Source organism: Telmatherina bonti (genome assembly GCF_933228915.1).
Source record: "Telmatherina bonti genome assembly, chromosome: 8".
NCBI classification, from domain to species: Eukaryota; Metazoa; Chordata; class Actinopteri; order Atheriniformes; family Telmatherinidae; genus Telmatherina; species Telmatherina bonti.
The window spans coordinates 33,216,996-33,232,901 of record NC_136626.1 but is presented as its reverse complement, the minus strand read 5'-3'; the positions used below and the strand labels follow the sequence as shown (position 1 = coordinate 33,232,901).

Here is a 15,906-nt window from a genome sequence, read left to right as displayed (position 1 = left end):
ATGACGTCCAGTTTACTGGCTTGTGTCTTACTTCTTTCGCTCCTTTTCACCTGGTAAGAGTCTGTGTGTGTTTTCCTGCCATGTTGCGTCTGACAGAAAACTTCTGCCTGCAGAACACGCTGCACATTTCAGTACTTTCCTTTATTTTCACCTTTGCAGCTCTCTGACAGTGGAGTACGAGGAGGAATATGAGGATGTGACTGTAAAACAGATGTTGGCTCCTAAATCCCAGGAAACCGACGCCACGGAAATACTTAATAATTTACTCAAAGAATATGACAAGAAGCTGAGACCGGATATTGGAGGTGAGAGTCACTTCTACAACATGTAGTTTCACTTGACAAATAGCTAAAAGTAAATGTCAATTAGCGGCCAGAGTGATTGTACAGTTCAATTTGTCTACAAATGCTGATTTCTGTAGTGCAACGCAGACCAGATTGCAGAAATACTAAACACAGACATTATTTCATTTGAAAAAGCTGTTTAAGAGACCAATTGGGTTCATACTAAGATTTCAATGTGAATACATACATATATATATATATATATATATATATATATATATATATATATATATATATATATATATATATATATACATACACATATGTATATATATATATATATATATATATATATATATATATATATATATATATATACACACATATGTATATATACATATGTATATGTGGTTTAATTTTTTCATTTGACTTTAATGTCAAAAACTTTGTTAGAAATTGAGGTTTTTGTTGATTATGTCTTTGTTATTGATGTGCTTCTTGGTAATGAACGTTATAACATTGGGAAGCCAATTTATTTCCCTTTAAAAAGGAGCCACATGAGTAAAGAAATGCATTCATGGGAGGAGCAGCAAAGTTGAGCATGTGTGTTGCAGCTATGAAAAACTTACCAGATCTTCTTTGCTGATGCGAAACATATTATCTAAGCCAGGGTTGTCCAAAGTCATTCCTAGAGGGTTGCTGTTCGGTAGGTTTTCCATGTATCCCTGTTCCGACACACCTGGCTTCCATTAAATGGATCCAGCCGCCAACATAGTTCTGCACAATGACTGGTTAGTTTGGCTCAGGTGTGTTGGAGCAGGGATATGTGGAAAACCTGCAGGATTGTGGAGCTAGATGTGTAGACCAGTGTTTTTCAACCTTTTTTAAACCAAGGCACACTTTTTTTCACTGAAAAATCACAAGGCACACCACAAACCAAAATGTTTTAAGAAATAAAAAAGTCTGTATTATTAACATAAAGTCCAACTCGTCAAAGCCTCTTGAATAGAAATCAGATAAACACAAGAGGAATGAATTTTATTATCTTTCACTGGGGCCTGTTTGGGTGAACACAGAGATGCTTTTTAGATATATTAGGTAAAATTGAGTCATTTCTCAGGGCATACCTGACAATCTCTCACAGCACACTAGTGTGCGACACAGTGGTTGAAAAACACTAGTGTAGACTATCATCCTGAGTGCTGCACCGACATGGTAACAGCTTTTGGTGGAGGTGATATGATGGTGTGGGACTGAATCTCCCAAACAGAAAAAACAAGACTTGCCATCATAGGAGGAATCTTGATGCACAGAGAGATGTACGGATAAATTTCTGCAACTGGTGAAAAACTCACATCTCCTGTCAGTCTGGGACTAAACTGTAGTCTTTACAGAGTGGGCTTCCTACAGAATTTGGGAGTGAACTGGGTGTTAGTTCTCACCTCAACCCCATTGATGACTTGGGCAGCTTTGGCTGCAGTGAGTAAAACAAGCACAGTGACTGACGGCTGAGCAATGTTGGTTGAAAAATGGGATGGCACCTCTGAGCGGTGTGGTGAAGCACCAGGCTGTTGTGGTTTGTGTATGCTTGTTCCACATGATACTGAGGGTCCTGTTTGTCTGAAGATATTGTTAAATAGCCAATATGCCTTGTTTCTTCAGCCTCTAATCATCTAATGAACAAGACAAAGCAAGAGTCAACAGCACGATAAGCTAAGTTTGGCAGCGAAGATGTAGCAAGCTCACTCACAGGGTTTTCAACCGGGTAGAATTTACTACCAAGAAGCATCGCTACATTTTAGAACGAATCCATCAAACAGTAATTACCTCACTTCATGCTAATTTACATCTTTATTCTTCATCATAACATCAGTGTCAGGGTTTGATTGCAAGGTTGATGCTGTAAAAGTTTTGTATCAAAGTTCAGATCCTTCTAGTAAGATTGTCTGAGGTGTGCAGCTTGTCTTCAGCCAGGGTGGAGTCGCATCACCAACCCGAGATCAGAACAACACTGTCACACTTCAACATTCCCATCAGCTTGTTTGGGTGTGGGTTTGATGCTTCTCCATCTTATTCCTATTCAGTTCCTCATACGTACTTTTCTAATAGCGCTGGAAACCATGTTGTATTTCCCCTTCAGCCACTGTAAAATCCTCCATAATCCCGCATCGGATAACACACGAAGCATACTGATCTAGGTGGACACTCCGTCTCAGAGTATTCTGACACGAGAAAGTCAGTCTGTTCGAAAAACGTTCGATATTCTCCGTTGCAGTTCTGCTGCAGCGTCTTCTGTTATTGCAGCGCTTCAACATGCAGGCAAAATCTTGCAGCTCAACAATGTGTGCAACATGTGATCAGTGGATGCTCACTGATCACCTTGAGGATAGGGCTGCTCGATTATGAAAAAAATTATAATCTTGATTATTTTCACTGAAATTGAGATCTTGATTATTTAACACAATTATCCAGTATTTTTAGACAACGATGCATGTCGTGGTGTTCTCGACTCCGTGTCGCAGATTATAATCGTCGAATGCACAGTTCAGCGTTGTTTAATCCGCTTTTACCGCTTATATAGGAACTATTTTATGTTGGCCTCAATGTATGTTTTACGCCAAACAACCGCTGTCAGACTGCAGCGCGTCTCTCTCATTCACCTGTTAAAAGACGGCTGATCTGAACCAGCTAATCAATGCATTGCTATGGTAACGCTCCGTAACGGAGGGATATTACAGTGTTTAACGTGCCGAACTATGTGTATGAAAATAATGCAGACAGTTCTCACTGACAATGGTATAAACTATGTTTAGGTGAACTTCCACAACCTACTGCAGTTATTCTACATTGACCTGCAGCCGGAGCCGACTGAGACTGGCCGCCTGGGAGTGCTTTAGGACGGGAGAGGCTCCCGCTGCTCCTTCCTTACAGTAACTGCAGAACAATATGTGCCTTCAAGTCAGTCGCCAAAACACCAGAAAAGTCTCTAATAACTTCAGTAAAAGTTGCTAGATTTGTCGCTTTTAACAAAAAAAAGTCCCCAGATTTAGCGAGAAAGTCGCCAAGTTGGCAACAGTGTCTGAATGAAAGCAAAGCGGCTGTGGGAGGAGTTTACAGCACAGCGCTGCAACGCCAGAGACGCTCGATTAGCAGCTGAAGACAGCAGGAGAGGAAACTGCAGAGAGAAAAATAATCACACACTTTTATTTTTATGATCGTTGAAAACCCAGATCGTAATTGAGATTAAAATCCGATTCATCACCCAGCCTACCTTGAGGATGTGAAGCAATTCATCTGTCCAGAGATTTGACAGAGATGACACAACTGTCTCAATGAGAATATCGGCTTGCCTTGTTGATATCTCTGCATGAATGAAATCTCGCCACCTTCAGCTCAGTCTGTCCAAGACAGAGCTTATTGTTTATCCAGCCAATCCTTCCTTACATCCGCAATTAGGTGTGAAGCTTGACTCTATCGGACTTGTTCCTACGCCTGCTGCCCGGAATCTTGATGTCATGGTCGAAGACGAGTTAACCTTTAAGGTCCATGTTGCCTCGGTTGCCCGTACTTGCCGATTTGCTCTCTACAACATCAAGAGAATCAGACCGTACCTGACAGAACACACAACTCAGTTTTTGGTTCAGGCTCTGGTCACTTCACGTATCGATTATTGCAATCCCCTTCTGGCAGGTCTGCCTGCATGCTCTATTAAACCTCTGCAGATGATCCAGAACGCCGCAGCAGGTCTGGTTTTCAACCAACCCCAACAAGATCATGTCACTTCGCTGCTAATCGTTCTTCACTGGCTTCCGGTTGCAGCACGTATCAAATTTAAAGCTTTGCTTCTGACTTACAAAACAATAATTTAAACGGCTTCCATCTACCTTCACTCCCTAATCCAGACCTACACTCCCTCTCGACAGCTACTTTTTCACCAGTTAAAGGCGCCTCGTGTTACCACCAATACGTTTAACTAAATCACTAGCCAGACTCTTTTCCTCTGTTGTGGCATGATGGTGGAATGATCTCCCAAAATCTATCTGCTCTGCAGAGTCCTTGTCTACTTTTAAGAGCAAGCTGAAGACTCAGCTCTTTAAGGTGCACTGCTAAGTTTAGCTATATTTGTCGGAAAGTTGGAGAACTTAGCCCAGGTCTTTGCAACAAACATTATGGTATTAATTTCTTCTATTTTAACATAGGTAATATTGTGGCGTTGGAAGGGATAAAAACAAAAGAACAAAAACAAAAAGAAAGCTTGTAGCACTTCATGTAAAGACCTGCGTCCAACTGGACAGTCCACTAGCACCTTCCTACGATGTCCTCTACTGTTTGATTTTGGGCTTGTGTTGTTCTCTCGCATATGTTAGTCGCTTTGGATAAAAGCGTTTGTAGAACAGAATAGAATAAAGTTGGTTGTGTTTGGTTTTTAAGAGCCAAAAGTTGTGTTTTACAGAGTTGTGTTGTCAAACTCTCAGCTCAGGATTTTAGGGCAGGTTTAAGGTTTTAACAAGTCGAACACAAACAGAGCAGCCAGCTGATTTAGCTCCCATTTGAATAATCAATAAATCATCATTTTCATTTCTTTGATTGCTTTTACCGTTCATGTTCAGATGGATGGTTAATAACTCGTTTGTTTGTTACTCAGGATTTTTGTCTTTTATTCAAACTTCAAAGCTTTAATACTCCTTAATTATTTTAATTTTGTATGAAATTTTTTTTCTTTTTGACTTGTACTCTGACAAAACTCTCTGGGGACCTTTCTGTCTAAAAAGTACATGTGCAAAAAACTGCTGTAAAATCTTAATGCATCAGTATTTCTTCTCTTTTTCCCTTTAAAACAGCACATAACAACCAAATATTCAATGTTTTAAAGATTTTAAAAACTTTAAATGTTTAATTACTCAATTATCAATTATTTATTTATAAAAAAAAACAAACAAACAAACTACAAAATATAAAATATTTTGTAACACATAAATATTACACAGAGGTTGCTTTGATAGTGATTAGATGTTAAAGATTCTCAAATAAATAATTTTATTTCATTACTATTTTTGTTTTGGAGAGGAGAAGAAGAGGAGGAGGAAAGGAGAGAGGAGGAGATGAGAGGAGGAGAGAAGGGAGGACAGGAGAAGAGAAAAGAGGGGAGGAAAGAAGAAGAGAGTAGAGGGGAGGATAGGAGAGGAAAGGTGAGGATGTTATTTAGTCAGTATCACCATTTATATTATAATTACAACAATAAATCATCATGTTTGACTGAAAATTATCTAAATGCTTTTATCTGTTTTCTCATTTCTTTGTTTTTTTTTCAGCTGATTTATTTATTTACTTCCTTGGCACTCCTCTCATCCCATAGTCTTTAACCCTTTTATAACCTCTGTCTTGCATACAATGTTTGTTACTATGGATACCAGGTGGTGTAATCTGTTGTTTTGTCTGGGTGAAGAGGTGACAGAAAACAAACAACCTGTAATTGGTACACAGGATGGACTGAAGGGCAGATGCCAATGACCTGACACACACACTCCGTCCTGTGAAAGATGATCCCATTCACCCTCTCCATGTGTCATTATGACTAATAAATAACCCTCCCCTCAGTCATTACACCTAATTTAACACATCTGGTGTTTCTTGTACATCCAGTCATCCTTGGACTGATGTCAGGTGCTTTTATTTGCCTTAGCACACCAAATCCTTTGCTTTCTCAAACATAGACGGACAAACATAATTGATCAGTTAGCAACATGCCCCATTTGGGCTATTTGGTGTAAACAGACAGCGATGCCTCGCTTGCATTTTGTATTTTTTGACTCAGCTTAAATTTCAAGCTGCGGAGCAATGTTAGGTGCAAGTAAAGACAGAATGGATTGACCTGAAAAGCTGATAAAAACCTGTTTTATTTCAAATAAGAGACAGAAAACATGTAGAAACACAGCAAATATAGAAAATGAGCAACTTCATGATTTCCTGAATGAGATTAACTTATTCTGAATTTTATGGCAGCAGAAAACCTCAAACATGGTTCACAGATAGGTTCACATTGCATTGCGTACAGTAGCGTAGCATTGCGTAGCGTAGCCTACATAGTGCAGTGGGATATTAAAAACATAATGTCATGAAATCAACCTGACAGACATATTTTTCTTCAGTTTTCATGTCTGAAGCAGCCAGTCTGGATGACTTTGTCCTGCCTGCAACTGGCTCTAACAGTGGTACATTTATAGCACTGCACGAACTTTAGCAAGTGTGTTGTGTGTTGCAATGTGCAGAGAACAGTAAGGTAGCAGATGAATCAAGCTTCATTTATCTCTATAGACCTATGTGCACAGATTTTTCTTGTTTGCTCAGATGCAGTTTATTCTCTGCAAAAAAGTATTTTCTGCTCAGAATTTAACTGATGTGCTTACAAAACACTCTGAATGTTCGTTGCCTGATCTCAGCCTGCTCCATACTGAACCAGGAAGGACAGAAAATGACAGGAAACAAAGGACAGAAAACACATAACCACGGACAGAAAGGCACAAAAACACCCAACTGATGTGTGCAAAGTTTTCATAGATGATCCTTCAGGGAACATTTTCTATCCACAAAGGAAACTACAGCAAATAATTTTGGTAATGCAGCGCATCAATTTAAAATGAAGCCCATTAGGAAAAGAACACCAAAACAACATGCTTTTATCATGCTTTCTGTGCTGCGTTTCATACTGGAGACGGGAGATAAATAAAAGGATGGATGTATCAGAGAATAGCTGAGATTTTTTTGCAAAACGTGTTGAAAGTTTTAAAAAAATTAGAAACCGGCGAGGGTTCCTGGAATCAGACTTTTACCAGGGTACGCAAGGGAAGTCTGATTATTTCATTTTTATTTTGATGGTTTTTCCAAGAAAACTTTCAAATTGATGTAAAAGATCAAAATTACGCCGCCTGACTGCATTTACCAAAACCTCATATACAAGTGAAAATCTTTAATAAATTCAATCTGTCATCATTTATACAGTTGATTGGATTCTCGAGCTGTGTACTAGATGTTATATTACGTCACGTTTGTACAATTTACACAGATAAAAAAACTTAATACCATGTTTAAAACACAATTCCTATTTGAGATTCCTGACTTCCATGATCCATGCTGGCTGTTTTCAGCTGAGCTCAGTTAATTACTGCCGTCCATGTCGTCCAGTCGTAGACACCTATCAATTTTTTGTTTTTATTCCGGGAGGGATATGTCAACTTGTAAACACAAAAAAAAAGAAAGAAACAAACACAGGAAAAAAAAACCATAAATGCAATGTAACATTACCTACCTTTTGGGGCCAGAGGTGGGGGTTGAGGGGGAGGGGGGTGCAGCAACAATATCATTGGTTACCATCTGAGCTCTCACTTTCTACTGTTTTGCAGACTTTCCGCAGGTTTAAATCCAATAGCAGAAAAAATCCACAAGATTTTAAGAGTAAGCAAAGAAGATTGGGTGGTTCCCACCATCGCCATCTTGGCAGAGTCATGCATATCGTCACTCCCGGAAAATACCAAAATGCATGCAGCACTTACAAACACAGAATGAAAGCAAAACGTCCATATTGTTGGGAGAAATGTTTGCATTAAAGCAACATGGCGGTTCACCGACCCCACCATTGTTGTTTGTAGAATGAGTAGAAACAAATACATCACATCTCACCACACTCATGAAACTTACTTTACCAAACTAACATTTGGAAAAAGCTAACCTTGTTCTGTATCTGTTGAGCATCTTTTTTTTTTTTTAACTTTTTTTTCTTTTTTAAACCAGTTGCTAACTGGAGAGTTTCCAATATAAAAAAAGTAGTTGTTTTTTTTGTTTTTTGTTTTTTTCCCCCCATTTCATTTATTATCTATCAGAAGCAGTAATATTTTGTCTGTCCTCTGATTGACCAGAATAGGTGTTGGGGTGGGGCTAAATCACCACACACACATATTCAACTTCAACTTTATACACTGTTGTGTTTTGGAGGCAACTTAGGTTGAAAAATCTCCTTTTAGTGTTTGTGTGGACAAACTGGTGTGAGGTTAACAAGGTAACCACACCAACGGCTGCTCAGTTTTTAGCCAAAGACTTGTATTCTTACAGTTTGGTTCAGAGCAATGGTAACTGATATTTTAGCTTTGGTAAAAGACTCCACAGGGTTGAATAAAAAAAAAAATCAATGTTTGATATTTGAAGTACCAAACAAATCCGACATCCATAATAATGACATGTTCTCTGTTAGAATTGAAAATGAGTAAACATATATGACTTAGAAAGTAATGGAAACCACTTCCAGCCTACTCGTTTGAAATATTTATTTCAGATTTAATGAATGAAATGCACAAATTAGTTGTTGTGCAGTGTGTTTAGAGTTGCTTTATTCCATCATAGCTGCCTTTCACAAATAATTTGGTTTTAGATTAAATGTTGAGAAAATGTGAATGTCATGACTAGAGGAAACTCGCGTTTTATTGATGTGTTGTGCTGTTCATCTGTCAACCACTGATGTAGTAAATGTTTCTGTGAGAACAAAACACCGTGACCTTTTCACTAAACTACTTCAGGGACCTTCAGATCTTCCCGTCTTTTTCTTTTGCTCACAAACACAAATGCACACACACATTAAAACACAGCTAAGCGTGACTGAATGAACCTAAAGGCAGTAATGAAACACAGAATCTGATCAATTAGCCTTTTTTTAAAAAATTCCCTGAGCTGCAGGTCACAGATGAGTCAAATTAGAGAGCCATTTGTTGTGACGTTGGCTTTGTGATGACAGACGGCGTGCTAAAGTCATTTGACCTTGTCCTCGTGGCATTCATTAAAAATGACTTGTTAAAAGTCTGGGTGAACAGGAAGAGGGACTTCCACTGGATGGCTTGAATGTTAAGTGGTTATCGTATGAGTGATGTTGAGAAATGTTACATGATGAATGAAATCATCTAAAAAGCATCTATGTCCCCTACTGGCTGCCTGTGCTTTTGTGATAATTGAAGTTTAGGAAGAAAGGAATGTTTAAGTTTCAACCATTTCATGGACCAGGCTGCAGAATTTTTATGGAAAGTCAGTTTTTGTACCTGCTCCCTTCCTTGTTTCCAAGTGACTAGTCAAAGAGCCAATCAAGGCACAGATTTTGTCAAAAGAAATTGAAACCCTTGTGAAGAAGAAGGCAATCAGACATTTGAGACTTGTCATTTCTCACGTCAAAGAAAGACAACAGCCTGCAGCCCATCCTGGACCCGAGAAGGCTAACTCCACGAACAGAGTAGAGTGATTTGCTTCCCTTGTCTGTACAGACCACAGACAGTTCATGTGGTTTGCATTTCAATCAAAGGTTTGTCATTTTGGGGTTCTCCCTGTTTGACCTTTCTATGTCACCAAGACTGTTAATGAGGTGGTACTAGGTTCTCTTTCCCTCCAAATGTCCGGTATAAAGATCTTGCATCTCTTGGGCATGTCTTGGACAACTGGTTGATCTGTGCCCCTAGTCATGGTTGGGTTGTCCAGGACTGTAAGGGTCATCAGCAAAGCATATGCTTTGGTTATCGAAGGGAATCAAGGGGAAAATGAGGAAAATCAACCTTGTTCAAAGATTGTATGCAGTGCTTGTGGGTCTCCGTCTGAACTCAGTTGCAATGGTGCAGTGCAATGCCTCCTTTGCTTCTCAGAGTTATGAACTTTTGGCTCTGCTGGAGTATTTCTACCTCAGAAAGCTGTTTGAAATGTCTTTTTCAAATATTGGTAGAGATTTCAGCTTCAGTTGCAGTGACTCCTGTGATTGTACTTTGGCCTCGGTCACTACAGAGATAGCTGAATGGCTTTCGTTTTCATCTCAAATTAAACTTGACTTAATTGTTCGTGTAGATATTGAACCCTTTGAGGATTAACTCCTGGTTGACCTAAGAGGTTTGGTTGCAAATAAACAGTGATCTCTAACACCAACATGCCAGGGAGTGATTTGGGAAGGCAGATGTGTAAGAGCTTGATGGGATCCCCTTCAGTCAGTTAAGCATATTGTATCGAAGTTGGCTTGGCTTTGATGAAATATCCCCATTGCTTTGGAGAAGGCATGTCCTAATGGAAACAAACAATGCCAATGTTATGTATCACTTAAGTCTTATAAGTGTATATGGAGTAAACCCAGATATTTTTTAGCCAGCATTGAGTATACCCACTTCTAAACCCTCTGCTGCTTTTACAGTTAGAAACGTCCCCACGAATGTACATCAACCAGCAGCTCGGCTAATGGTGCCGATGCTACACTGGCGCAGTTAGCCAGTAGCTTCGTTGACTTTAGCCTGACCATAAGCACAATAAAGATATAGGTCTGTATGCCTCTTAGCTTGATGCCCAGTCTGCCCCTCCACCACTGTCTGAAGATGCTCAAAGGAAAAGAGATGCTGTCTCTTCACCCACAGCCTAAAAGATCTCTCAGGATCTTGCCCCTTCAGTCCCAAAATCACCCATCAGGACATGTTACAATTTTGACTCTGAAGTATCAAATTTTCAGGATTTCTTGATTAAAAAGTAGAACCTGACTTCGTTCTAAACTCAGAGGAAGAACATTGAATTTCAATCCACAATATTGACCAGTTCAGAAGGGTGAAAATGTGCAGATTTCTTTTTTTTAAAAGTAACATGTGAGCAAATTATTAGTAAAATACTTTTAAAAAGGCTATGACAGTATTGTTGCTGGGATATTCATCACAGTACAACACCAGTACAATTTTGGATGAAGACATTACGCCTTACATGTCACATTTTCTGAAACAGTGTTTTTCGGCACGACTTTTTTAGAGTTTAGCCACTTCTTGAGGGACCATTACACCACTGTGGAGAATAGAGCACAAGTGCCATCCGCTTTGGGTTTCATGACTTTTTCATTCTGATCTTTTTCCCCTCAACAGAAAGGACTCATTGGGAGAACTGGTCAGGCTGAGCCCCCTTGGGCAGATGCAACGTCTTAAGAATGGCCAACAGGCTTCCCCTCCACTGTCTCTGCTCCCTCATGTGCTTCACAGAATTTCCACCAGCAATTGCAGAGTCTGGTATCGTTGCACACTTCGCCAGTCGTAACGGGAGCTCGTTCGAAACCAGACATTTGAATGAAATCAGATAATTGTCCGTTATCAGATTCATGATGTCTGTTAATGATGACGTCTTTTTCTGTTATTTTCAAAACAGTCAGTCTGTGCTAAACATGGTGGTGCCTGCAATCATAGCATTAGGTGCTAATTTAATTGCTAATAAGTTGTTGAATAGTTTACAGGTAAATGTTATACCTCAGTGGTTCCCAAACCTTTTTTATCAGAGCCCCCTTTTTCATTCACAGTAATGATACCATAAAAACCCAACACTGAAATGTACAAAGTAGTGCTCCACAAAATAATATTTTTGATTGAGAAGTAGACCATAGTTTGTTACCTGTGCCATATTAAAAATCCAAAATTGGGATTATCTCTGTGAGAGATTATTTTGAGCAGATATGTGCCTTGATATGCCCGTTAACATAATCCACCAAAAGCCTCTTAAACCCTTCTTATTTATGAAGATACTGTTCATTTTCACACCTTACATTTAAATAATGAGTTGATGTCTGTGAGTAGTTATTTGCACACTCTCAAATGACACTCCCCCACGCCTCTCTGAAGAACAAATGCAGTGTGCTTTTGTTACTATGTTCGCCATGCTCGTACCTGCCTGTTCTGGACAAGCCTACTACTCACACAAATGAAATATAATTCGGGTTAATTCTACACCACAAGGGGAAAAAAAATGAACCAGTGCTGTTCATAAATAACTGGTGAGAACGATGAGGCTGAATCGCTAGTTTGTTGACAACACTGACTCAATATTAAGCCCTCCAGTGTGTGCAGATCTGGTCAACGGCTCACCTGCCTCGGCCACGGTCAGGGGGAACAGGCCCCAGCGGGCCTGGCCCGGCAAAGCCCGGCCCTGCCGGGCACCAGCCACCCAGAGCAGACAGAGCGCGGGCCCCAAGGCCCCAAGAGCCCGAAAGCAACCCCCCACCTCTGCAGGCAGAGGGTAGCCCACGCCAATGGAGAGGCAGGAAACCCAGACCGCCACCGAGCGGCAGCCAGACCACACCCAAGCTCACTGGCCGTACACCAAGGCCCTCCCTCCCCTCCAACCACACAGCCCCAAACACACACACAGACAAACACATGCGCACACACATGCGCACACACATGTGCGCACACACATATACTCCCTCCCTACACACACCCTATCTATCCTGTCAGTTACACACACCCCATCTTGCACTCCCCCACCCCCCCACTCCATTCTCACACCCCATAACATCCCCCCCTCACACTCATCACGCACTCCCTACTCAGTCCCTATTCACACATTCTTCTGCTTTACACACAACCCACCCCAGTTCCCCTTATACACTGCCCCCTATGCGTGCCCACACCTCCGACCCCATCCCTCGACCTCCATACGCCCACGCACACACCATCGCATACTCCACTCTACACACATATACACCCACTAGCCCCCCCTTCCATCCGTTCTCATACTCCTTTTACACAAGCACACTCCATCACATTTTGCCCCCACTAATATGCCCCTTCCTATACCCCAGCCATCCTCATCTGCATCCCATTGCCCACCCACTTAACTGTTAACTGTATTATTTCCCCCTGATTCCATCTTCCCACTGTTGCCATCTTTGCAGCATCATGTGTACAAAAATGGGCAGAGGTAGAGCTGTGAGAGTTGGGGTGGATGATTGACATCTAGCAAACTCCGACCTACCTGTAGCAAAGAGCTAACTGAGCTAACCAGGAGCTAACAGGCGCTAACCAGCTAACGGAGGTAGGCAGGGTAACACTAAGTCTTTGTTAATCTGCTAAAAACCACAGTTGTTGTACATTCGCCCTTCTTTTAGCAGGATATTGGGTACTTGTCAGTCAAAAGGACATGCCTCTAATTTAAGATGAAATTACTTTTTTTTTAAAAAGAAAAAAAGAAATTACTTCTAAATGGGGTAGTTAGAAAAAAACAAATCACTCCCCCCGAAGTTGTCATGAAGGTAAACCTGACCTATTAAACCTAAAGTGGATTTTTTTTTTTACCAGGCTGTAAACAGGTTTATTTCTGCTGTGAAGTTGGTCTTTTAATATTGGAGTCTATGGAGATATGTTTTGGTGTCCCTAGTGGATGAGGGGGGAACTGCAATTTTTGGCACTTCCACACTGGCTTCACTTTTCACCAAGTTGCCGCTTGGTTGCGACCAGTGCCATCTAGAAAGAGAGTTACGACACTCTTTAAACTCGCTGACACGCAGTCACGGTTCACGTAGCCCTCAAAAGCTCAGCTCAGCGCAGTCAGTCCAGTTGAATAGGTTCTGGTGGGAGGGGGTGCGAATACATTAATTTTGCCCCCAATTTTCCTTCAGTATTGCCTAATAATGTGTATTGATTACTATATTGTCGATATAAATGTATCAAAGCTTTATTTTCAGAAGCAACAGAGACAAAATCGATCATTGTCGACCCTGCCTCTTGCCAGTGATTACTGGGATAGACTCCAGTTACCTGTGACCCTTAATTGGACTAAGCAGTTCAGAAAATGACTGACTGGTAAAACTGAGACCCCAATAAAAGGGTCCCAAAAAAATAGGACAAAGTCAGAGCAGATACGCTGGCACACACTAGGCTTAAGGTCACATGACTTTTCTGATGAGTCTTCTGAGATAAGTACACTGGCATCAGTCAAGATGAAAAACTCTATTTTTATTGGTTCTGTTGTTTTTCTGGGTTTTGTACAGCATCAGCTGGTACATACTTGCGGCCAATGTGGCCTTTCTTCAGTAGAAGCTTGATCATATATCAAATGGGATTCTTGCAGCCATTCTCTAGGATAAAATGTTTTTTGATGGATTTGGTTCACTGCTGTAACAGGGCATCTACAGACCCGAAATCAGCTTCTCTCACTGAGATGATGCCAAGTGTCTTTGTTTTTCCTGTTTATTTGAGATGCTGCAGGATTCTTGCTATGAATTAGCAGGAATTCAGTAATTCTGATGTGTAACTGTACGGTAAATACTGAGCAAAGACTGACAATTAAAGAAAAGCGCTCTAATGAATGTGGATAAATCCTCTAACAATTACCATCTGTTTTTTCTCTCTATTGTGCAAAATGTCAAATCTTGAGCAGTTTAAAGCTGGCTCATCACAGTAATATAACAGGCTTCAAATGGCATAAAAGAAGAACAAAAGGACAAAAGGAATGTGTTGTTTAAAGACGGCCCTTTAAGCCGTTACCTAGTAACTAGGTTGGTTAGTGTCAGTGTCTGTCAGATTCAGAAAGTTACAGTGACTGACTACATTCATTCAGTGTTAATAAAAATACAAAGTAGAAGTCTTTTTCTCTTAAATACAGCTTAAGATGAACAACATATTACACCGTTGCTATTGATTGAACAGGAACTACATCCAACCCTAGAGCTTCGTAAGTTACAGCTAGATGCTGCTGATCAAATTAACTTAATTTTCGTTCTTATTTTTTATGTTATGATCATTTTATAAAAGGAGGAGTCTTGGCTGTTGGTTGGTTCATGGAGAAATAATAACTGCTTATCAATTTGGAAAGAGCTACAAGGTCCGTTCCAGAGCGAAACCTTTTAACTGTAAGAACAACATGGCAGCAATGCTTAGGTTTCAAAGTTTCACTCAAAAACAAAACAAAGAAAAACCCTAAATAAAACAAACAAACAAAAACTAAAAGGCTTACTAACATTTAGTCTGTTAATATTCACACCATACTATTCTAATATTCTTTTTTCAGTGGGGTGACTGACGGATCAGCTGTGGAGCAGCTTCTGGTCAGTACCCAATCAAGAGCATTGCTAGCTTTGCGTGTTGGAAGAGTCTGGGCTAGTCTGAGACTGAATGAGTTGATGAGATCCGTAAAGTCGTCGCCTGAGTTTTGCCAATGTGAATATTTAAGTCTCCCATGACAATTAGTGGTGTGCCATCATCAGAGAGTAACATGACCATCTCAGAAAAAATCATTCATATTGCCTACTGGAGGGTGGTATACGACCAGAATGTATGCATTGATTGATGCAGAAACCTTTATTGCATGATATTCGAGTGCTGAGCAGGTAGTCGTCAGACAAAGAGAGGCAAAATTTCATTTTTTAGAAAACAGGATGCCCGTTCCACCTCCTCGTCCGGCAGAGCGAGGTGTTTTTGTGAAATCTGAATTGATGGAGAGGGCGGCTTGAGTATTAGCGTTTTCTGGACAGATCTGGGTCTCAGTCAGGGCCTGAATGTCTGAGACTGACTTTAGTGAACTGATGAATTCTGTTTTGTTTACTGCGGACTGACCGTTCCAAAGATCGAAGGTGACTGAGGATGCGGATGGCATGCAAGACATTGGACGAGAGAGGTTTGGCCAATTGTGTTGCCTATGGGAGATATGCCTTTGTCTGTATCCATTTCGGATGGGGATGGGTTGGCGGGATATGGTATTATGATCTTAGCTGCAGCTGCTCGTGCCTTTGCTCGGTGGACTCGCTCAGGTAGACTCGCAGGTCTTTACTCTCAGTGGTCTTAACCCGACATGGCCTGACATGATGGCTGAC

The 15,906-nt window shown here is 40.6% G+C and overlaps 1 protein-coding gene across 2 annotated transcripts in view; it reads left to right on the top strand.

Moving 5' to 3' along the window:
• The window catches only part of gabrg3 (gamma-aminobutyric acid type A receptor subunit gamma3), a gene marked incomplete at both ends in the record, with an annotated part of 76,815 nt that continues 60,909 nt past the window's right edge, over positions 1-15,906 (top strand). Inside the window, 2 exons of one of the 2 annotated variants that reach the window (XM_079244862.1) lie at positions 1-53; positions 160-305. In XM_079244862.1, the coding sequence (XP_079100988.1) occupies positions 1-53; positions 160-305 (199 nt within the window). Of the gene's footprint in view, positions 54-159; positions 306-15,906 lie in introns of those variants that run through there. The other variant, XM_079244863.1, reaches the window with a different exon arrangement.